The following is a 23,997-nucleotide window of genomic DNA, read 5'->3' as shown; positions in this document are numbered from 1 at the left end:
GTGAAGAATAAGTATAAAGTTGAACAAAATAGAAATAGTAAAAAACAAGAAGCTTAAATTTGAGGCACAGGTGTTGAAAGAGGGGTATTTTCACATTTAAATATGCAATAATATGTTATTGTTATTGTTATGTTATACACAATGACTGCAGGGACACAAGATAAGAACTTGGATACTGGATTTTTTTATTTCACTGAGTCTTTAAGGCTTTTTGCTCCATGCTGTAATACTGAGTCAAGGTTACTGACTCACCACCATGCTCGTGTGCGGTGCGTCATACCCAATTGTTTTTAATCACGAGTTATGCCCCGGTGATGTTTTGTGATGTGACGAACCCCCTTTCAACTTGGACAAGGTTTAGATTTTCAGACGACAATAAGAAGCGTGCAGACGTAACCAGCTGTTTGCCTAGAAACAGCTGTTTATCCAATCTAAACAGTGTAATGATGCACAGTTTTTCAGTGGGAATAAAGGCGGCGATGACACACAGCGGCCTCTTGTATCGTCCCACCAGCAATCGCTTCCGTGATGGAAGGTAAATGTTGATATATCGCCTAGGTGCACACTTGGTATCCCTCACTGTCTAGCGTGAATCCCAGCATCCACTGGCTGCCCGCTCCTCTCCTGAACTCACTGCTCTTTCCAGCGCTGCCAAGAATGCCAAAGTCATGTTGCCATGGATACCACTACAGCTATTCAGCAGAATACCAACCGCACAAAAAAAGAAAAAAAAAATCATTTCCCTCATCTGTCTGCGACCTCCTTATTTGCAAGTCTGTCTGCCTCGCTGCTTGCATCTGTTGGCTTGTGTAACTTCCTGTCTGAGTCACTACCTGCCTGTCTGCATATCTGTCTGCCCACCTGCCTCAGCACCTCTCCTCAGACCTCAAAGAGACTTTATTTTCTTTTCAAGGGAGAAAACCGAGGAAACAATGGTCCTTTTGCAATCCTCACCGGCCTTCCTGCTCGGCTTTTATATGCCACAATACAATATAATACCATTTATTATCCTCGTGGAGTGTTTTATATACCCTCTTTTTCATTTCTCACTGCTTTCTCCCTCACTCCGCTCTCTCCCAGCCCCCAGTTGTGCTCCCAGTTTACAGGCAGGCAGGAAGGCTGGCTGAGGGCTCCTGTCCCCCTGCCAAAGCTAACAGCTAGCGAGGATGAAAGGCCACCTCTCATTGCCCTGCCTGGCCCGCTGCTGTCAAAGCAGTCCACTTCACATCCATTGAGAAAATGTGTTCAATTCCCTCTGCAGCCGTGCCAGATCCACACTCATACCCCATAACAATGGTGAAATTACCTTGGAGTCAGCTCAAAATACAACTCAGCTCCTTGTGCATGATGTTGTGTTTGAATTCAATCTGCTCCCCACCTTCCAAGTGTATGTAGTCGACCTTTGACGCTTTCTCTTTTCTTGTGTCTCTCATGAAGGAATTCTCAGTTCAATTTGACTTAAAGTCTCTTGCTCTTGTCTTTTCAGGGTCGTGTTTTTAGAGTTGCCAGGACAGAACCCTGCCCAGCCAAATTACGTTTTATGAATATGTGCTTTTGCATGTGGCTCCTTGGCTGTGCATGTGTACCCTGCATACAGTAAATGATCACACAAGCCTCTAATTCACGTCCACCTTACAGTAGTAGCAGCCCAGTGCTCAGACAGTGTGTAGACTGTAGATGTGGAAAGTAATAGAGTGCTGCAGGAATGAGTCCTACAACCCAGAAATGAGTTAGCATTATTAGCCGGGTTTCAATGCAAATGTTTGTGGGGTTTTTTTTTATCGTTTTATTTTTTAGTAGTGATCAAATAACAACAAAGACTAAAATTAATTGCAACATCTATGAAATCCCAGTATCTCAAAGTCCAAGGTGATTTCTTTAAGGCACAAGATATTCAGTTTAATGAGATAAGTAACAGAGACATTACTTTAATGATTAATCTATCATCAATGTGTATTAGTTTAATTCTTTTTTTTTTACTACTGGCCTGCGCAGGCAAGTGTGTTGTAAGATTTACAACCCCAAAGTGGCACTCCATGTTGTTGAGTCCTGTTAACTCTTCAGGTTCCCACATCTCAAAGTCAGTGGGTTTTTGAATGGGGTTTTGATTAGATGCCTGAAAAAAGGTATGTGCTTAAGAATTTTGACATTTTATTCTGTGGCATAAGATACATCAGTAAATACCCTACCTGTGAATTTTAGATCCTTTACATGTCTCAAAAAAGGTGGTTGCTAACAAGTAGCTAAATGAGACTACAGAGGTTGTTGAACAGTAGTCGCTCAGTGGTGTTGGTGTGAAGTCATGCAACTTTGTTGTTGTTATTTATAGCTTAATGTTACTGTAGCGTTTTATGTCTGGCTTGTAAAAATCCTAAAAGTGGCGCGTGCAGAGCCACATTTCACCTAGTCCGGCTCTACCAGCCAGTACAGCCGCACCCCAAGACCCGCAGCAGGCCAGTTTGTTTGGCTTATCCTGATATTTTTACCCTAACCATACCCAGTGTCACTCCTTGTGTAGAGCTTTACTAGGTCCAGAGAGGTGGAGCTGGACTAGGTCAAATTTGGCTCTGCAGCGAGCGCTACTTGTAAACTTTTGTTGGTCACAGAGTTTATTTTCTACACTAATCCAGAATTCAGTGGAAAAAATTTGTCGAGGGAACCAGAGCGATGCAAGCCTCCAAGTTCAAAAATGCATCATCTGTGCAGCACTCTATAACCCACCATTCACAAGACACTACCTTCACTGAAACACTGATAAAAGATCATATTTGTTTTGGGTTTTTTTTAATGGTGCAAAGACAATATGTATAATAATATACAGTGATTTTACAGATAAAACTGATTGACACGGAGACAAAATACATACAAATACAAAAATAAACAAACAAATCATAACTGAAAACATGAAAAAAATAATGAAAAACAGATCATATTCATGTTGAAGTTGTGGTTAGAGCTGATTTGCCTGAAGTTTTGCTTGTGCTATGATCTTGCTCTTATGTGATTTTTGGAAAGTATCATTGTTTACTCTCCTAACTGACAAGAATTAGATGAGAAGACTGATACCACTGTAGAAATATAAGCCTACAACATGCAGCTGGTTAGCTTTGCTTAACACAAAGACTGGAAACAGGGGGAATCAGCTCGCCTGGATCTGTCTAAAGGTAAGAAAATACTCCTCGTGGTGCCTCAAAATCTCACTGATTCACATATTTGTTTAATCTGGGCAAAGAACTGTGTAAAAATGATAAGTTACAATTTTACAGGACTAGGCAGTTTCTTTGATGGGACCAGTTACTTCTTTTTGCTAACCAAAGCTAACCAGCTGCTAGCTGAAGCTTCATATTTGATGTTCAGATATGAAAGTGCTATGGACCTGAGCTATTATGTTTTTTTTAATTTGAAAAAATGTTGGCATTGTTTCAACACACCAGGAAAGGTAAATAGAAACAACGGTCTAATTAGTGTTGACAGAAATAGACTAATATTCCTTAGTCAGAGAAGATGTCACCATAGGAAAAGTGTAAGTGTAAGAAATAAAATTTGTGATGGCTGAATACCATTTAGCTGCTAAGGTTCCAGAGTATTGTGCGTGACAATTTAGAGCGCTTGGTCCGCTACTTGTGCGAGTCATAATTTCACTCCTCACACAATCAGTGATGGTGCGTGATTCTCCCACATTGACGTCATGCACACGAGCAGTCAGCCAAAGGCATGCTGGTCCTACCATGTCTTTATCTAATCTGTCAGGCAGAGGGGCTTTTTGTCTCTCTGCACTTGTTATTCTGATGTCAGTCAGTGTGCTGGACGTACCATCACTTCTTCTCCTGAGAACAGAACGCACAGTGATGACATCTAGATGATTAGTAACCTCCAGGGCGAGATGTGCTCCCTGTTCTCATCTGAATGTGTGTATGTCTCTGTTTTTGTCTAACGGAGCCTTTGTATCACTGTTCCTGCCTGTGCGCGTGTGTGTGTGATTATAGATTAAGACAGGACAGTTTGCTGACATCCTACTTGTTATGAGCGTTAGCTTGCTTTGTCCTGTGTGATTGTGGGCAAACATTCCTGTCTTCTGTGCTGACAAGGGAAGTGTATCTCAGATTGAATGGCAGAATATTTGTGTGTGTCTAAATTGGGCTGAACGGTTTAAACGTAACATAAAGTACAGCCATGCTGACCAGTAGAACTCTCACTTATGTTGACCAAAAAAAAAAAAGTTGTTTCAAATTCATCTTCATCAGCCTGTGGCAGCTAATCTGAGAGCCCACGCTGCTTTGTTTTGAACAAGAAATGGTCGAAAGCTCTGCACGGTCAGGCGCGCTGTGCTTGTGTAAAACGTATTACTGTGGATGAGAGACTGCACACAGAGGAGATTGAAAACATCACTTTCTCTCTTCTTCAAGTTATTTTCACTTGATTCGCCGTCTCCTATACAGCCTCTCTGCTGACTTTGCTCTACGTGTGCATTTGTGGAGGTGCTGCCCTCACAGAGAGCAGGGGAGAGGCTGCAGTGTGATAGTGAGTTACACCAAAACGCTAAAGGCACTGTTAAACATCAAAGCTTTGCCAACTTTTAAGATATGTGGCAAACTAAGCTGAACAGTTACATACTTAACTACATATTCATTTTCAATGGAAGCTGGCAACACAAAGCCAGAAACTGACGACCAATCGTATGAATTTGTTTCGCCACGTCCGCATCCCATCTCTGTTTGCAGCTTGATAATCCATGTTCGCTGTCTTTACACACTCTTGACATCAACGGGCACTGAAGCAGCATTTCACTAGGAACTTTGCGAGAGTGTAGCTGGCCACATTTGGCCATTTTAGGGCTATGTCACCAGCAGTGTGAACATATGGTGACAAGTCGCTTCATTGCACATAAAGAGGAGGAGGAGTTTGTAAAAAAGACTGGTGCATTCTCCATTATATGGAAATGGTTCAGGTTAAAAAAAATCAAACAATGAGAAAAAATGATAATCCGCGGTCAAAAGGGGTTGTAATACTTGATATACTTGAGAAGAGGTGTTTTTTTATATTTATTTTGTCAAGTTTTGCACATTAAATGTTCTTAAAATACCTCTGTTCTATCTGAACTATGTCCCAGTAATACACTTTGGAGTACAGTAATATCTTCCATGCAGTTGCCAGTGCTTTACCCCTTTAGTGGCATTTATAGTGACATTTTAAGAAAAACTATGCAGTGATATAATCCACACTGCCCAGCCCAAAACTAGGGAATATGCATACACTGATAGTGAGGAATTTACTGATGGACAGATTGATTGCAAAGATACAAAAACACGAGCACTTGAAGGCGCTTAAAGGTACGTGCATGGTACTGCTCTGTGTGGTTGGGTGCAGTCACCGTATTTGGAGGCTCATTGCAGAAGTCCACTGTCCAGATTACATTTGGAACATGCTCTGTTTGTGTTGGTTATTTTTTACAGTCTGTTAGTGTAATTTCAAGTATTCAAATCTGTGTTTGTTTGTTTGTTTGTTTGTTTGTATGGGCAGAGAGCTGTTGAAAGGCAGTCTGGACTCTGGTTCAGGTTAACTAGTGTGTTGTCTCTGCTGGCACTGCTGCTCCTGACTGGGCAGCAGTTCAGGGCTTCCCTCAAATCCACTGATTGACCCAGGCTGTTCCCAGATAACAGACAGTGTGTCCTGTCTAGTGAGTTCTGCCTCAGATTTAGTCTTAATTTCTGGACTCTCACGTACTTCCACTGTGACACTCTATGACGGGAGTCAACAACAGGAAATACATTACTATAGTATCTATATTATGTACTCTGCCTTTTGCCCCATGTGAGCTGGGGTAGGTTCCAGCCCTCCATGATAGTCAAGGCCAGTTGTGACTTTCTCTAGCTAGCTTTAGCAGGATTTGGGTGTCTTGCTTTAGCTAGCTGTGTAGTTGACTGATTTGATTTTTAGCTCTGTTTTGTTTAAACTGCACTTGTAACATGCTGTTTTCTTTGGAATTAGATATTACTATGACATAGAACATGTTATGTGGCAAACTTTCAGGTATCAATTACTGTATTAGGTAAAAAATATTGTGATGTTTTAATCACCACCATCAGAGCTGATTAGAAACTTAAACCAACATTAAACAAATCGACCTGACTTAAAGGGCATGGCTGCAGAAAGGAGGCTCTGACCTGCAGTTACATGGTATTCACTTTATCTCAGTAAACCACTTTGTTTAAAGTAAACTTCACCTTGACCATGTCTCTAAGATGCAAGTTCAAATCTGCCAGTGGCACTGAAATATTCTGTGTTTATACTGATGTGGCTGGAATCATGACGCCTAGATAAAGATACGATGTCTCTGCTGTGACTGTGTGTGCTCTGCCTCCTATAACAACTTGTTGTCGCACAAAACATTGTGGATGAGATGTACCACGGTGGGTTCTGCAGGCTGATCCCCGGTGCAGTGCTCATGTAGAGCAATTACAGTTTTTTGTATGGGACTAAATAGCATGTGTTAGTAAGAAAAAAAGGGTTATTAATTTGTACTTTTTAAAATCTGCATTGCAGATTTGTGTGGGTGAGACCATGTTTTGTGGCCAGGAATTGAAAACTGGCACCAGTGTCACTACAGTGGAAAATTTAGACACATTTTATTGCCATCATTGCAGCATAGAGGATCTTACCCTATAGTAGGCTGTATGGAAGGAGCTGGGAATGTGAAAGCTTCTTTCATTTACACTGAGGTGCTCCTGTCTTGACTTACATTCAAACACTCAGACTCTGTTTTGTACAGGCGCACACACACACATACACTTACACACAGCATCGTCTTCCCACCACGCAACACAAACAAGCAAACACACACAGCACTTTTTTTAAAAAAAAAAAAAACCCTCATCCATCTTTGCATGCCGTGGCAAGCGGAGCCAGCTGCACTGTGCTGATTCAATAAGTTTAGAGGAATGTTAACAACCTCCTCAGGAATGCTGCATTCCCAAGCAGTGGATTCCCAGTCATGTTGGGGGATCCAGACACAGGGGCCTACTGAGGGAGGACGCCAGGGTAACCTCCGCCTCTGACAGTGGGACGCTTGTATTTTATCTATAGAACGTGCTGTATCATTTATATGCTGGGCTCAGTTACTGTCTTTACCCCAGTGTCATGGTAGTGGTGCAGATTTTTACAGATATTCATATTTGGAAGGGAAAATACAGTGATGATATATTAGTGGACACACACACTCAAACACACATTTTTCATACAAATCAATAAATTATGACCCAAGGTCATTTTACAATTAAAATCTGAACTTTTAAGTGCTCTCTGGCAGACAAACTATGCAATATTGGAATTGTTTCTAAGTCCTAACCTCAAAGTCTGTTTCTTTGGAGCTTTCAACCACATCAGAAGAAAATATATAAATTCAAGATTATTTTGACTATGGCAACTATTTCCATGGTTGAAAATGAACTTTCATGCTCCACCTCGAACATATATATTTTTTGGCACTGTTAGGCCTATTTCTTATTACTTTTTGGTGGGAATGTGCCAATTCAGTCTATCTGGAAAAAGATAAGATCATAAGAGAGGCTCTAGTTGGTCCATGATTTTTCATTTATGATTAGTGCATCAGATTTCAACTCATTCTCATCAACATTCAAATAAATTAATCATTCACATGAGAAATACATTAATTGGCAAGATTGATAGTACTCTGAGAGAGACAGTTAGCTTAGCTTAGCATTTAGACTGGAAATAGGGGGAAGCATCCAGAAAATTGGACCATTAACTTCCTGAAGTCTCCGCAACTGATAACATAAAATGCCAGACTGTCTTTTTTACACCTGTTTTTGTACACATTAAACAAATCAGATGTAACCTGTTAAGTGGTCAACTTTTGTGCATATACACATATGTCTGTGTGTGTTACGAAAACGACAGTGGTTATTTTCAGGTCATTGTACACTAATGAAGGTGTAATTATGAATATTATATTCCATTGCCACCATGTTCTGCCAATAAATCCCTGTAAATCTTGGGCCTTTAACCTCTTATTACCCCATTTTTATTGAGTCACCTTTTTGGAAGTTACAAGCTTACTTTTGAATACTGATAGCATCAGTTATTTTTCTTACTTTTGGCAAACAATATAAGATCTCCACTGCCAGATACAAACCTGATATCGCTCCAAATAGTCAGCCATTGAGGCGTGAACAAAAACAGTCTTAGTTTCACACTGAGATTTTATCTTGTGCCATTTGGAAACGAACACTAGCTCTTAGTCGTTGGAACAAAATGCAGCCATGGGGGGGCAGAGGAGAAAACAGGTACTGACTGAGAGATAGGCGGTGTGTTGTGTCTGTAACACCACTTTGTCCTTGGGCCAGCGTCTGGGAAAGTGACTAACGCCGTTGCTGACTGTTTGTACGTTCACTTGACTCCCTGTTCCCAGACCTGATCCAGCAGGACCAAACCGCTGCTTTCCTCAACAACCGCCTCCTTGTTCTGCTCCCAGCCCCTCTTCCTGTCATCTCAGCCCCCTTCTTCCTCTTCTTTCTCCATGTTCCCAAAGCCTCTCCGTGGGGACAGGTATCTCCTCGCCGAGTCCTCTAAGTGTCTCTTCCTCCTCCTTTTCCCATCCCTCCTCCTCGTCTCCTCTCATCCCCTCTGTCCCTCTCTCTGCTGATAGCCGAACCAGCTGTGGCTCCAGCGGCAGCAGCTGCCCTCGCTCTACACCTCTCATGCGCACATGCATGCCTGTGTGCTTACAGACTGACACAGACAGACACACAGACATTGTGTGTTGTGTGCGAGTGGACCAGGATGTTCCTGTCTGTCTTCCCACCGGCTGGCTTGCTGGGCTGCGGATGTTTTCTCTGTCTCCCTCTGTGTACCTCTCACTCTCTCTTCTGTCCTTCTTTGCATTCATTTACTTTCTATCAGCTTTTCTCGCCATCTGTTTACGACAGGGGTTCCCAAATCTTGTCGAGCTTGAGACCCAATTTTTTGAGTTGGCAAAACATCTCCATTTATAAACTGATAAAGAACACATCTTGAAGTTAAAAGTATATAACTTGGTTCAACACAGCAATAATTATGTTTACTGAGTGTAGTTTTCCAACCCCCTCATAATGAAGTGTCCACTGAGACACTAGAGCAGTCATTCCCAGAGGCTGGGTCAAGACCGACAGACAGGTCACAGGAAATTTTATTTGGCTCACCAAATAAATAAAAAAAAAACTGTGGAAGAAATTCTGCAAATTTAAGAATTTTATGTACTGTTTTACTGGTGAGAGGGAAAAAATGAGAGCCTGTCAATCCTTCTGAATGCTCTTATTTTGTCTTATTTATGAAGTAGGCTAAAGTGTCCCATATTGTTTCCACTGACCTGTTAACTCAGCCTAAATGCAGTCACTTCCCATTTATAAAGTATTTGGTATATGTGTATGTTTCAGATAACATGCACCATTGTAAAAAAAATAAGTAAGTTCACAGTTTCAGTATCATTATTTATTTTGAATATTTTGTCATTTAATAAGAGCATTTTACATATCACACACAAAATACAACCTGCAGCCTGTCAGTCTGTCACCAGGGCAACGCTATTATTTATGTCAAGGAGGAAGCACATATGATATCTTTCCTGTTATTGTTGCTGTTGTTGTCGTTGCCAACGCTGTGATTCATGCCGTCATCTTTCCTCCTGCAATTCATGAATAACGGTTTCATACTAAAGCTTCAGACATACTAATAAATCTGATCTCACATTCTGTGATAGTGTGATGATGTTGGTGTGGAATTTCACACAGTCAGTGGCTGAATGTTGGCTAATGCTAGTAAAAATGCTAAGCAAATCAAGACAGGGAAAGAAGCACAGTTATCGCCAGCAGCAACTTATTCAGCGAGCTAATTAATGTCCTGAAGATGTCAGTGACGTTGTTGGTGTCAAACTTAAATTTTTTTAGATATATATATATAGATATAGATATATTATATTTTGTGTTTGGTTGGACATACGACTGTCGCCAGCTTTGCATTTCACATCACGCAGGCAGTGAGGGTCGAGTTTTGAAAAGTTTAACTACACTTGTGACCTCTTCTAGCCCCGCTGTTGCCATGATTGATTGAGACATGAACAAGCTGCTGCTCCTTGCTTTTAACATCGCTCTTTGGAACCCAACCCCAGTAGTGATGTGCCGTATTTCCCATCGAGTAGTCTGTCAAGTTTGCTGTTTCATGTTCCAAAATGTAATTGTTACTTTTTCTTAGTCATTATGTTGGCAGCCTCATTGTCATTTTTGTGATCATGTGTAGTTTTGACCTTTAGTGAGGTGTCTGGTGTGTTTCTTGACTCCAGCTGCATGTTGCTGTTTCTCCCCGATATTGTATGTCATTGAATTTCAATTATGAAAGGGATGATGTTGCTGCGAGCTGTTTTCTGTCTCTCATTCCATGCTGCCTGTTGCTAATTTTGACAATGGATGGCCCAATAAAAACAGATCGACCCTACGTTTTTGGAAATACTAGAACAATTGCTTTCCCTCTCTGTGTCTCTCCCACCATACACATCTGTCTGTTTCTCCTTTGTCATTCCGTAATTATTGCGGTTTCTCAGACATTGTTGGGTTCGCATCCAGTGATTCATCAGATGTTAAATGTTAAAATCAGTTTGCCTCATTTATAATGAAACTCAGAGGGAACTGTTACTGGCATGTATTTAGAAACACTGGTGGCAGGATGACTGTGTTTGCGTGCATGTGCTGCGATATACTTTACTGCAGGGGTTCTCAAACCTATTACTCACAGGTCCACATCTGAATTTCATCAAAGTCAGAGGTCCAGATTGATTGGCGATAACAAAATGATGTTTAATCAACTCACTTAGAACTTTTAAGCAACATACAATCAACAGTCAATTAACGTCACAGCACCAGTATGAAAGTAAGGCAGACGTGACTCAGACACTTAGTCCTTTTATGTCTGACTCAGTCACATTCTTACAACATTTACGTACATTTGCTGTGTTCTACAGAAAAAAGAGCTGATAGCAGGTTCTCCAGGGTAACGTTAACTCATAACTCTGTCCTGCAGTCAATGTTGACAAAACTGCATTCATCCGGGGACAGAGGACTGTGAATGAGCTACAGCTACTGTTGCACCAGCAGCAGCTGCTACACTGTATGTTCAGCATCATTAACACTGTATTGATAATTAGAAATTTTACTTAAAAATAGAAAGTGTTACACTCCATAAATAAAGTATGGAGTGGGTCTGGACTGACTTGCTGTTTGGTACAGATGTGGACCTTGGTCAGGAATTTGTGAAGTCCTGTTGTACAGAGTCTTTTGTGTTGTAAACATGTAAAACTTAATAAGACAGCATGTACTGTATATTACATTACATTTAATATATCAGGAGAGATGCTGTGTGGATTTTATGCCTGAACTATAAGCAGAACGTACACTTTTACTTTCTCTGGGCTTTAACATCACCAATGATGTAGAAAGGCATGAAGATGTGACAATAGTCTATATGAAAACATCACACACACATTCACACCATGCAGCGTCATCAATACGTCCAAACACTTGCTCAAGACAGTGACCTGCTCCGTTCACACATGTGGCTCACTGGACCTGGAGCTGTCAGGGTTAAGTCTGGGCCAACTGATGTAGACATTCGTGTTCACACACACAGCTCCTCTGGGTAATGTCCTGTCCTGTTCATACTGTGAACTTTGATTTTAACTTATTGCAGCATAAATAGCAAGGCTACCGATGACTTCAGCTGTCTCTTTCGGTCATGTGACCTTCGCCTCGCAGCCCAATCAAGGTTCCCTCCAACATAGGAGAGAGAGAGAGAGAGAACAGAATGGGACGATATCCTCCGTAAGCCAAGAATCAGTAATAGTGACCACATGTCTCACCACACATGCAAATGTTTAACCACACTCCTTCCCTCTCTGTCACACTCACAAACACGTACACTCCATTTCATTGTTTTCGTCTCTCTCAGGTATCCATACTGCACGCATTTAGTCTCTTATCTGCAGCAGCCATCCAGAGGACAGTTTAAATTTCAACTTTCTCCTCCTTCCCTCGGTCCGTCTATCTGTTTTTCTGTCAGCGTTTGCTCCATTTCTCTTTGTAACATTCCTTCCTCGCAGACCCCGAGGCCTTCATGCCTGTAACAGATCTTTATTTCTGTCTCTGTATCGCTTCATATGGAATCAATATTTTCAGTCTGACGGTATAGAGCTGGTAAGAGTTAGCTGCAGAGGGGAGTGCAGAACAGAAGAGGGGATGTGAGGATAGAGGAGAGGTGGAGGGGAGGGAGGGGGAGGAGAAACAGATGATGGGAGAAGGAAAGAGAGAGGAAGAAGAGACAACAGAGTTTGAGAGCGGAGGAGAAACACATGGAAAGTTGAAACAAAGGGGAGGACTCTGGAATGATTTAAGCCGCCTGCCTGACTTGCCAGCGCTGAGACGACTGGCGAGCAGGCTGCCAGAGCGGCAGAGGACAGCAGATGTGTTCTGGTCTGGGACGGATGGATTGATGTATCAATTTTATCCGGAGCTCGATGTGTGGAGAGCTGGAGCGGGAGTGGTTTGCTGCACAAACACCGACTCATGCGGGCGTCCATAGTTTGGCTCGGAGATCCTGGTAGCAGCTCATTCCTGTGCTGCCGAATTTACGATCATTTGAGTCAGGGTGACTCTTCATTGTTCCAGTCACAATTTGTACCTTTGGAAACTGTCCTGTTGCGTTCACACACACACACACACACACACACACACACACACACACACATACACTGTAGCTGTTGAAAGTCACCCACTAACTTGTCTCAGGTCCACCTCTGCTATTTGCTCGCTTCCTGATTCACAGATTGTACGCAGAACCACTCGTGCATCTGTTAGCAGCTTTGATTCATGCTCATGCTTATTCCAGGCATTCGGTGTCAGATGTTAGATAAAAATTTGTGCTTTCGATTTTAATTTGATTATCCGAATCTCCCTGGCTTCTTTCAGCCTTCAAAAGTATGATTTTCCATAATATGCACATACAAACCAAAGCGAGGTTCAGGCTGTAATGAGGTTTTTCAGTATTATTCTATCAGAGGGTTTGGTTTCAAGCCAGAATTGTGCTTTTAAGAAAGAAAGGAAGCCACTTCTAGAAGAGAGTATCAAGAAAACGTCTCCATTTTAAAGAGTAGATTTCTCATTATGTGTTATTTCTGGCCAATAATCCTGTTGTTGTCTGCCAGATTATTTGCCTTTTTATTTTTGAAGGTTGTGGCTCCGTCTGAGAGGAGTTTGTTTTCTGGAGGTAGCAGAGGCTTTACTATTTCCATGTGTTTTCCCTGCAAATTGAAAATATCCCCACAAAAAAGTACTTGACAAATAATCAAGGTTAAAAAACAAGTAGGTTACATAAAGTACAAAAAGTACAAAATGTCTCTGCAATGCTGCACAGCCTACAAACTATTATAGACTAAACTGATTTAAGTGATTAGATCTAATAGAGAAGTCCAAATCTGTTTGTTCTGTAGCTTCATAACCAGTCACTCTATTATGTCTTGATGAATTGTTTAAGACAGTCAAATACGTCATGTTTTCAGGGTCAGAGCTGTTAACGGCCCTTGCAGCAGTTTTAGGAGGCAATGCTGCTTGTCCTTTCCTATGCGTTAAATCATGAACCATTTGCCTCCATTGTTTTTAACTGGAAATTAAATTTTATTTGACATTATACCACAGTTAGCCTACCACAGACAGGACCGTCCAATCAATCACTCAGACTTACTCAGCTCAGTCCACAGACATCCCTTTAGCTGTGAATGCACTGTGTGGTCTGAGCCTGTTTCTGACCTGATGTATGAGCCGCACAGCTCGTTTTAACGTCGGACCAAATTTCAGGTTTGTCGTTTACCGTGCAGTGTACATGGGGGAGTGAGGAAGGATAAACCGTTCCGGACGTCCGTGGCCGTTCAGATGAATTTCTGTCGTGTTGGAAATTTTGTTGTCAGGCTCTCACGCCGTTGAAGAAGAGCCTTTTTCCTGACTGCACATGTGCAAAGAAGCAAACGGAGCATCTGAAACTGCCATAGTGACATGACACATCATGTGGATGGAAAATATGGACACTATAAACGCAGCTGGCTTACGTCCGATTATCTCGGCAAAATGGACGAACTTCACTGTCCACATCTTCAGTGTACTGTAATATGATACTATAAGCAAGGTGATATATGACTATTTTTTAATGTAATTTTAGGTAAACTGCATTAGTATAAAGAACACACCACCATATGAACAAAGTCTGTTACAACCTGAGTTAAAAGTTCACTTTTTTACACAGTCAGAAAAGTCCAGATTGATAGTAAGGAATTTGTCAAGCTGTTAGTGAAGGCCAATTCAGCCGGACGGACCTCCCTCGCAATAAAAAGCAGCATTGTATTAACAATGTTTACTCTTGTATGTGGTCTAACTGGCTGAATGATGTCAGCTGTATTGAGGACAACCTCACTGAAGCTTCGGTCATGCTGTGAGCGTCCCTCTGGTCTGAAGCTGGAGAGCAACACCTCAGCAAGAACAACATGAGAAGTGGAGGGTCAGCAAATCTTGTCTTCTTTAATTTGTAACTTGTAGGCAACATATTTGTGGTTGCTAATGTGTGTATTTTAATAGCTCCTGTCTAGTTTTGTCCAGCACTGTCACTCCGCACTGCTGACTAACAATTGAGTGTCTTGCTGGCTCCAGGGAGCACAATTATCTGGTCTGTGTCCATTATTCTGCCTCCGGTGATGATGGCTCTGCCCCGTGGCCAAATAGTTTCTCACAGATTGGATTTACACAATGCTTTTGCTGCTACAACAAAACACCACATTAATAACACAGCAGCCGAGAGCCACAGCTGGTATTTGTGTATTAGAGTGAACGTATAAATAAATTGATGATGATGGCAGTGTATTCAAGCAAGAATCTACCTGTGCATTTCTTTCAGATGTAATCACATAATATAAAAGTTGAAGCTGTTGTCTGTTCATCACCGTTAATCAGCAGCCGAACATAATGAACTCTAAATTCAGTTTCACAGTTAATGCCTCTGTGTCCAGGAACGCTCAAATATTCAACGTTCGTTATGCAGATGCTAAGTTCACCGACAGACCACAGTTTGACACCAGGGGAAAATGGGCTCAGTGTCGTCTTAGCCCCGAAGGAAAGAAATGTCAGGACGGTTGAAGACCAAAAAGTCATCCAAGTCCTGGGGTTTTTTATGAACAGCCTTAATAAGGATTTTTTTTTTCTCTGCTTCTATCCATCGCTCGTCTTTCTGCTCGAGCAATGCAACAATCTCCTCTTCAGATGCATGTTTGGTTTGGAATTTGAAGAAACAAACTCTGGTGTTTGCTCAGTCTGGTGACCTTCTCACCTCACACACTTCTCACCTATCTTCCTCTCCACCTCGCACAAATGCACACCTGTGTGCCTTATACAAGTTTATTTTGTCATCGGTGTGTTTTTTTCAAAGGACTAAATTTCAGATTTTGGACCCAATCTCTCAGCCACCTCTAGTGAAGATGATTCTTGTCCTTATCATCCATTGCCCCCTTAACTGTCTTGTAGATCTACACTGATATATGGGTTGGCCAATATTATTACTATATTATTAGCAACCCATCTGGGTACTTTGTTCCGTTTTGAGTTTGAACAACCACTCTAATTTGACTGGTGGTCAAAACAAATTATGACATATTTGCCATTTTAAACATGTAAAATAAGAAAAATTTGTTTTAGTGGCCTGTCTGCTTTGGCATTATTGTAAACTAATTACATTACCAACATTAACACACATGAAAATGACACTAGTCTTCTCTATTTGGCAATGGCACCTTTCAAAACATAATAACAAATTTCTTCACTACAGCAAATTAAAAACAGAATACAAGAAAATGACAATAAAATGAAATAATAAAATAAAATAAATATAAAATATTGCCCAATATATCAATATTGTAATTTTTTCCTCCTTAATATCCAGTATCATTCAGGCTGTACTGTCTTACTTCTTATCACCATCTTCCTTCTTTTTCCCCTTTCCTGACCTCTCAGCCATGTTAGTCTCTTACTCATTTTCTCCTTTTTGGCAAATCTTATTGGTGATCGCAGGAAGCTTTGTAGCTTCCTGTGATTATCGTACAGTTTCAAACTAACTAACTCCAGCGGATGTGTCAGTCACTAATGATTGGTTAGGGAAAAGTCAAATCTTTCCTTTGGAGAAAAGAAGGCAACGTCAGACTGAATAGTTCATTCAGCCTGAATATCAAGCAGCTGCAGTTCTTCACCAGGCCCTCTCTGCTGGCTCCTAATCCATAGTTGTGAACATTATTTAACCAGCCACATTTAACTAGATCACTTCCTAATTTTCACACCAGCAGAGACAGCAGAGCAGACATATATAGACTGAGAAAAACATTAAGTGCCTTTTTGTGTTTTGGCCTCCTTCCAGTTGCTGTAAGAGAATTAAAGCTGGCAAAGCAGTCAGCCTTCATTCAACAAGGAAGCAAGCAATCAGTAGAAACGATCGCAGTTTAAACAAGTAACTCGATATCAAAACAGGAGAGACAGAGGAAAGAGCTCCACAATGACTCTTTATTGCTGTTTGACATACAAACAGCACGCTGTGGACGCTTGATGTATCTTGGCACACTCTTTGGACTTGTTGGCTGGCTGAGTGACTGACCGCCTTTTGGCAGCGTGAGGGTGTCAGTGTGGTCGACTAGCAAACCGCCCTGCCTCCACGCCGCTCCTGTAGACCTGTGGTACTCAGCTGAATGATGGATCGGGTGCAAAGGCTGCGTGTCCCACCCCGCGGTCACCGCTAATGAAAAGCAGGCATGAGGAGGCAGCTGCTTTCACTCTCTGGGTCTCTTACCGTTGCCTATAGGAAACTGGGAATCAGTGTCATGTCGTGCTGCGAGGAGGGTACTCCGGGGGCTAATCCACCACAGTGGCAGCGTGTAGCTACCCCTGAAACCACAATTTGTCATTTTTTCATTTCCGTTTGTGTTTGAATGTAAAAAAAAAAAAATGAGATACAGAGTATTAATAAGTGAGCTTTAGAGGTGTTGATAGGTGTTTTAATCTTTGGACAGGCCAGTTATTTTCAACCACCTCTTGGCTCCAGCTCCATACTTAACGTTGGGACACGACATTGATATCTGTTTTCTCATCTCACTTTGGAAAAAAACAGTGAAGGCAGGAAAGGGAGGGAAGATGAAATGCTTGATTGTAATACATTTTCCAAGTATACATTTCCGTTTTTGTTGTTTCCCATTTTTCACCAGCTTCTCCTTTCTCTGCTCGTCTGTTGTAGCTTCGTGTCTCCATCACTCTCGTTTCCTCCTTTGTTTAAAAAGGAACTTGTAATTCCCCCTTGTATGCTTTTGTTTGTAATTGAACTGTTGTGGGCTCCACACAGCTTTGGCATTACTAGGAAGAATTTGCACTGCATTTTATTCCAACTTTAGTGCATTCAGGGCTGTAGACTAACTTTTTTTCAGTGCTGTCCCAGAACCATCCGAAAAACAAACAGTGAACTGCTGTGTCTTATTTTTTTTATAGTTTGTTTAAAGGATTTTCACATCAACAGCTGTATACGCCATTTCTTTTCAAAGAACAAGTGCCTCAGTTACTGTATTTCAGTATAGAGCTGGAGTAACTCATTACTTTTACCTCCAAACTGTACTCAGCTGAAGTACTTCAATACATTTATTTACTGTAACTCGTCTGTAAATTACACTGCGGTTCACTGTACACTGCTTCATTTTCCTCTGTACAGAAGCTCTCAGTCTCGCTGTGTGTTTAGTTAGCTGTTAGCTCTGTTAGCTCTGCTGTATACTCTGCAATACTCTGCAGTTCACAGGCAGCTAACTGTCTCTCCTCCTGCCAATTCCAACATCTGTTGTTCACAATGAAGCATTATCAGGATAAAAAATAGGGTACGTCCCCCGTCAATAGTGATTTCACTGTGTCCTTTCTGATTTTAATATGCAAACATCACAGAATCAGCTCACTCACACACTGCCAGGGTAGTGTCTGGCTAAAGTAGGCTAGCTAGTATCAAGCAGCTGCCCCAACTGTTTCAGTCCAGTGACTAATTTAAAATATATATATATTTATCTATTTAATTTTGGGGATAGATGGACTGCTACCACGGGAACATTTCAGAACCTTCTAACTTATAACTAGAGTAATAGCATGAGAAGCATGTAATTAGCACTCATTTGCTTAGCGATAGTTATGCGTACATAAGAAACACTAAAGGGGAAGATCTCTGTTTGTCAAACACATTATCTATTGTCCCAGAGATGATGGGACGCTGTTAGACTTGAGCTCTTACTGCATCCTTACCAAAGATATTGGTCCTTGCATCAGGTTTTACATTTTTGTTGCCTATGTTAAATGCTTCACCTGCCCGGCATAAAACTTAAGCTGGCCTCACACCACAGGAGTTTCAGGATGATTTTTCACAGATTCCCCTCCCCGGATCGAAGTAGAAATCCAGACCGGACCTCGGGTTGGCACTAATGTTTGGCCCAGATTATCTGGTAATGTGAGGGGTTTCCAGATCCAATTTTAACCTCCTGGATTTACCCTTAGAATCATTGGAGCCACCCCAATAATTTCAAACAAAGATTTTAATGATTACGTTGAATTGAAAGGGAGGTTTTACAAGCCCTGGTAAACTCTAGCCCTTGTGGCTAACGTTAGCCAGCATTCTACTGTCAACAGGTATTAAAACAACTAAAATATCACCTCGGTTCTTACCGAAGAATAGACAAGCTGTGGTGGCCACATCTCCCCAAACATTTACTCATCCGGACTTGTTTAACTTCAGTTTTAGTTTTTCCTCAAAGCATTGCCAAAACAAGTTGTCCCACTACATCCGTCTCCATTGCTTCCATATGAAATCATACAATTTCATCCCCCCTTGAAATCACTCGAGATCACGTTCTTCATGAAATCATGTTCTCTCTGGCTCAGTAATCTTGATAATGGTGTGTGGTGTGCCATTATTTTCAAATCTTGTGGTGTGTGTGTGTGTTTGACATTTGAGAGAAGAGAATCAGTGAAGTTTCTCCTGATGTGTGAGTCGCAACCAGATTTTAAACCTCCTGCAGTGTGAGTCCAGCCTTAAATGCCTGTCTGAAAAAGAGGTCGGCGGACTCAGTGACTGGCTGACTGTTACGGCTACAAGCTTACTCTGAAAGATCTCTTTCAGTCAGAATCATAGCAGAGAATGAGGGCAGGTAGACTTGACGGTTGCAGACTAAACAAAACTTGTGAAAGAAGCAGTGAGATCATGTGATGAATAAAACGGGACATGGGCCCCTGCTTTGTATCATTTTCTGATGCTCTACAGTATGTCTGTGTGGTTGCTATCTGTTGATCTGCTGTGCTGACCTTTGCTGTTGTCAGATTATAAAATGTAAGAACTGAAAAGACATATAGATAATAGTTTACTTACATGTCTGAAGGGAACGGTGTGATCAAGATAACAGCTTGGCTTGGGCAGATGTGCACTGAGCCATGACTGCAGGTTGCATCTTCATGTTCAGGACTGTTATACGATACACATGTTTCCTTTAGTATTCACACTTATCACTGCTGTCATGTTATCTGCAGCCATGTGTCAAATATATGCCTCATGTAGGCCAGCTGTAATGAACTCTTGAGAGAGAGAGAGGAGTATTCCCCTGCCCCAGTATAAACACAGACAGGAGTGAAAACTCCTGAGAGTTTGACTCGTAGCAGGCTCCTCCTCTGTGTATTTTTATAAAGCTATAAAGAACACCATGTAGAGAAAGCGCACAAGTCAGCCATTATTCCTGGACCGCTCTCGAATTGGCCACCTTCCCATAGAAAAACTCCAGCTTTGTTCACATCTTAACTCTCCCTCTCCTCTTATCCCCCCTCCATCTCCTCAGTCTATCGCTCTGCTGGTATGCAGTGTCATTACTATGGTATTCTATGGTCCGTGTTGCAGCCACAGCTCAACATAGTGTTATTTTTCTCTTTGGGATACAGCACACACACACAGCCTTCAGCGTGTCAGTGCAGTTACCACAGAAAACTGGAGAAGCCTCTCATCGCCACTACAGAGAGACTTAAAGCGCCCAAGTGTTTGAGGTTAATTAAGCGAAAGATGTACACCGAACATGGAATTAATTAGTTCACTGTGAAACATTATTTTTCAATTTGCTCCACACTGAATAGCTCCCAGTGCAGTAATGTTTTTAATATCGAAAAGATATGAATTTGAACTGGAAATGGGTTCACGCTTTAATTTCACAGATAATATTTTTGAAAAAGATAAGACCTGTTCAGTCATGAATTGGACCATACTTGACCCAGATAATAGCCGTCACATATCATGACTTGATATAATTTCTGGATGTAAAAGCTGCAGTCAGATGTTTCACCTGGTTTTATTTCTCCATTTTTGCTATTTTATATATTTTTTATTTTATTGTCCCTAGGTCTCATAATTGCATTTCTGGGTTTTACTTGTTTGCCAGAATTCACTGTTTTCTTCTTCTTCTTCTTCTTCTTCTTCTTCTTCTTTTTTTTTTTTTTTGCATTTTCCTTGTACATTTGTAAAGAAAAGTGCTAATTAATCCTCTAACTGTTGGAGTCCTTTTGTACGTCAGGGAGAATATATACCTTAACATTTTCAAAGTCCCACTTTGTCTGAGGAGTCCAATCTGTTTTTCCAGTCAATGCATTTTATATGGTTATTCACTTTTTTTTGTTGTTGTTGTTTTGGACTGCATCCCTGTTGTTTTTCCATCTGTAGCTGATACCGTTCAGAAAAGTCGAGTCTAACAGTGTCTCTGTGTCTCATTTCCAACAGGTGGCCTACCTGGGTAAGGTGACTATCTCTGGGACCCAGTTCCTGTCGGGCTGCACAGAGTCGGCGGTGGTCGGTCTGGTGGAGCGTCGTGCCCTCGCGCAGCAACAGGGCACCTTCCCCGCGGGCAACTCTCTGCTGGAGATTCGGCCCTTCCAGGTGCGTCTTCACCACCTGGACGAGCACGGCGAGGCCTCAGTAACCATGGACACCTACCAGGTGGCGCGGATCGCCTACTGCACAGCCGACCACAGCATCAGACCCAACGTGTTTGCATGGATCTACCGGGAGATCAACGACGACCTATCCTTCCAGATGGACTGCCACGCCGTGGAGTGCGAGAGCAAGCTGGAGGCCAAGAAGCTGGCACACTCAATGATGGAGGCTTTCCGCAAGACTTTCCACAGCATGCGCAGCGATGGCCGTATCCACAAGAGCGGCTCATCGGACGACTTTGCTGAGGACTCATCCACCCCTGAAGACTCGACCCCAGATGATGGTTGAACTGAAACTCACCCGAGCTCCTGATCCCCATCCTAACAAAGCGAGGGGTGACTGGAAGGATGGACAGATGACCTGCTCTCTCTCATTCTCCCCTACTATCACTTACTGTCATCAATTTGGAACAAAATTAATTGACCCTGTGAACTGACACGCCCAGGATAATGAAGTAGCTTTTAAATACTGTAAAGGGAAGGTAGATGGAAAAGGAGTTACAAAAGATCTTCATTTACATACAGGGATAGCAAAGTGCTGCCACTTTGGATAAATGGCCCTCGACGACACACAGGGGCCTGTCAAGCACCTCTGTAAACGCCCTCAAGAGATTGATTCAACGTTCCCATTTCCATTTTCAACCACTGTCACTCCCGCACCCAGCAGAGACACTGTTTGTGGTTCTTAAGCTTTTTCGTCTAGAAAACGACAAACTTTAGTCCCTGTTCTTCTGACCCCAGCTCATGACAACCTATTGCTACTCTTCTTGCCATGTAGGGACCCAGCAGAAACAGGCCTGTGACCTGTTTTCGGGCCCCAACCCAGAGTTTATGAGACTGTTGGAGCACATAAATTCTTTAAATGTTTAATTATGTGGATCTCTGTTTCAATGCCTTCGACCTTGGTAATAGCAAATGAGGATGTGAAAGAAAAGCTAAGCCTTTAAGCACTATTCATATCATCACTATGGTACCTTAGTCCAACCCTAAAATTATTCGCCATTCGGCACGGCTGTTACTCATGTGGACGGCAGGGCCAGAGTCTCCATTTAATAGGTACTTAAATATTCAGAGTAAGGCGCCTGGGAGAATATAGGTGCTACATAGATGTTACATTTTAGAAGTTCTCACTGGGCTGAAAGCCTGGGCCTGTCTGTGACACCTTAATCACCCACACCTGACTTCTGTTTTGAGTATACCAAAATTCAGGCTGGATTTTGCCTGTCAGATTATGTGCCTCACTTTCCTCTCACATTAGTTTGGTCTCTTACCCAGGTCCCAGTGTGTATGTGTGGCCGTGTGTGTGTGTGCGTGCTGACCTTTTTTTGTTTCGTTTTGTTTTTTTTCTGTTTGTGTAGGTGTAATTGCTTACTTCTGTACTTTGTGTATATGAATGTACACGTGAGTGCTTGCATCTCTGTGTGTGAAAGAGAAAAGAAGCGGAAGATTAAGGGGAGGTATTGTATGATTAGCTGGAAGTGAAGACTTCTCATCGCCCCGGAAGCATCCGTTTTTGATGCTTGAGGAGGCGTTTTAAAATCAGACATGGTACTGTGACCATTTGCCACGTTTTCTTACTTTTATCGAAATAAGAACATGAGTATGAGAGTCTGACTGTGCCAGTCACTGAGGTTGTAGGACCCTAAAAACACAGCCGTCCAAGGTAACGACACCTTCTGGCCTCTGCTTGAATGTATGATGTGTCCAACGTGCTGTGAGCACCTCGCACCGTCTCCACTCACTTCAGTCTCCCATAATATCCTCATGCTATCACGGACAGCTGTAAGGGACAGTCGGTGACCGGCTTCACTCTGCTCTGCTGCCCTGCGTCGCCTCTCCGAGCGACTGAGGCACCGCTGTGGGGCAAAAACTCATCAGAGTTCCACTTTGTCCTTTTCTAACCGGACTGTATTGAACAGACTGGACGCTATCAGTGGAAATCGGTCAGTGACTCAGTCAGAACGATCAGGCGGCTCTGGTCAACACACACACAATCAAATATACACACCTACATGCAATTATACATATGTACACATACATTGTATTTGAATCTTGCTCAATAAGCTTATGTAAATACAAATGTATCACTTTCCAAATATTACAGCATAAATGTTGATAGCTATTTTAAATAATAAAAAAAAATGTTGAGAACCATCTTACGATACAGAAACAGTGTTATAAAGCCTACTGTGAATAATAAGTGGAGAGCCTGATAGCGGTGGCTGTGCGTGTGTGTGTGCGTGTGTGTGTGTGTTTGTAAAGGATTGTGTGTGGTGGGCAGTGTGGTGAGGGGTGTGTATGGACAGACCAGAGGGGGGAGAATGTTTATAAAGCTGTAGATTACTGTGCCATGTCTGTCTGAAAGCTCAGACGCGCTTTAAATGTTTGACAAATGTTACCTTAAGTGTTTTCTATACAGTGTTTGCAAAGATCAAGAAACAATTGCATATAAAGTATTTACCAAGACCAAGCGTGTGATGGCGTGGTCTGTTTTGTCTCAAACCCACATCTCATATCTCATCCATAATTCAAGTTTGATAGATGGATGCGCCGTGCTACAGATATTAAAATATAGTGACCAGCTCACCACCAGACTTTCGCCTGAATGATCTTTGACCCATTTCTGTTTAATTGTGGTGTCCCTCAAGGGTCCATTCTTGGACCAAAGTTTTTTTGGGTTTTTTTTAATAATTTTCATGTCTCTGTTCAGCCAGGTGATACAAAACAATGGTGTCCTCTTCTTTTGCTTTCCAGATACTATAGATATGGCTCATGGCCCAGATGTGGCCCACTAAAAGGTTACATATGGCCCATAAGGCCATCTCGAACATTTGGAAATATTGCAATTAAATTCTAACAAAGTCACAAAGCCAGTCAATTTCAATTTTTCTTT

At 41.9% G+C, this 23,997-nt stretch overlaps 1 protein-coding gene across 1 annotated transcript in view; it reads left to right on the top strand.

Moving 5' to 3' along the window:
• pid1 (phosphotyrosine interaction domain containing 1) overlaps window positions 1-23,570 on the top strand; it is a 41,844-nt gene extending 18,274 nt beyond the window's left edge. The window contains exon 3 of the mRNA XM_084718056.1: window positions 20,893-23,570. Within this exon, the coding sequence (XP_084574182.1) occupies window positions 20,893-21,393 (501 nt within the window). The 3' untranslated portion in view covers window positions 21,394-23,570. The remainder of the gene's footprint in view (window positions 1-20,892) is intronic.
• The last annotated feature ends 427 nt before the right edge of the window (window positions 23,571-23,997 follow it).

The sequence above is a fragment of the Lutjanus erythropterus genome, chromosome 4 (assembly GCF_056507025.1).
Source record: "Lutjanus erythropterus isolate fLutEry1 chromosome 4, fLutEry1.hap2, whole genome shotgun sequence".
NCBI lineage: Eukaryota > Metazoa > Chordata > Actinopteri > Lutjaniformes > Lutjanidae > Lutjanus > Lutjanus erythropterus.
This window is presented reverse-complemented; position numbering and strand designations above follow the sequence as displayed.